This window comes from Myotis brandtii, unplaced genomic scaffold (assembly GCF_000412655.1).
Source record: "Myotis brandtii unplaced genomic scaffold, ASM41265v1 scaffold632, whole genome shotgun sequence".
Taxonomy (NCBI): Eukaryota; Metazoa; Chordata; class Mammalia; order Chiroptera; family Vespertilionidae; genus Myotis; species Myotis brandtii.
The window spans coordinates 373,721-374,794 of record NW_005370419.1 but is presented as its reverse complement, the minus strand read 5'-3'; the positions used below and the strand labels follow the sequence as shown (position 1 = coordinate 374,794).

Below are 1,074 nucleotides of genomic sequence, written 5' to 3'. Positions count from 1 at the left end.
AGCAGGAGGCCTGGGCCCGGCCGTGGGCCGCTTCTTTGTCTTGTTATTGCTCTTCTCGTCGTTTGTTTGGTCACAGCTCATCCTGCGAGCGCAGGTGGCCCTGAGCGAATCCAGACACAGGAGCGGAGCGTGGCTCCCCTGCATTCTCGTCTCCATCGGAAAGAAGCGGTCAACCCGAGGCCACGCAGGCGTCTCGGGGACATCACGCCCGGCTGCTGTCGGCCACAGTCCAGCCCCAGGGGCCGAGGCTCTGCTGCCGGTGCCTTCAGGGTCCGCGGGCGACACGGGAGAGGCCGTGCCTGAGGGCGGCTGTGTCCTCGTGGTGACAGTGAGCACAGGGCCCAGGGAGGTGGTGGTCCCTCACCCCCGGCCAGTGCCGGAGGAAGGAAGTACAAGCGCGTCCTCAGGCCGGCGGACAGGAGACTCGTGCTCCCGTTTCCCGGAGGCCACAGTGGGCTGGCGCTCCATCAGCCCCCGAGAAGCAAGGAGCAGCGGGGTGATGACTACAACCCAAATCAGGGTTCCCGGGAGGGCGGGAAAGCCCGTAGGGACAAACGCTCACTGAGCTCCGCCGACACCTGCACGCCCGGCTGGCGCTCCATCAGCCCCCGAGAAGCAAGGAGCAGTGGGGTGAGGACTACAACCCAAATCAGGGTTCCCTGGAGGGCGGGAAAGCCCGTCGGGACAAACGCTCACTGAGCTCCCCCGACACCTGACACTCCTGTGACCTGACACTCCTGTGACCTGACACTCCTGTGACCTGACACACCCGTGACTGACACTCCACCCGCTGGGCCGGCCCAGCCCAGTGACAGGGTGAGCCCCACGCCCGCTCCTGCCGAGGGAGGCGCTGTCCCCGGAGACTGCGGGGTGTCCAGCTCCCAAGGCCTCACCTGCAGAACTATGGGGAGCTGCTCGGGGGGGCTCCTGTTCTCCACGCCCATCGTCAGCCACACCTGGAAGGCGGTCAGCTGCTCAGCGAAGAAGGGACTGTGCTGTGGACAGGCAGAGGGACGGCGTTAGGGACCCGCCTTCCTCTGCTCCACACGCCACATGCCGCCGCCATCCCCGTGG

General features: G+C 66.7%; 1 protein-coding gene across 1 annotated transcript in view; it reads right to left on the bottom strand.

The window, feature by feature from the left end:
- The window catches only part of RPTOR (regulatory associated protein of MTOR, complex 1), a 78,286-nt gene that overhangs the window by 22,499 nt on the left and 54,713 nt on the right, over positions 1–1,074 (bottom strand). The window contains exon 11 of the mRNA XM_014528386.1: positions 894–995. Coding sequence (XP_014383872.1) covers positions 894–995 — 102 coding nt within the window. The remainder of the gene's footprint in view (positions 1–893; positions 996–1,074) is intronic.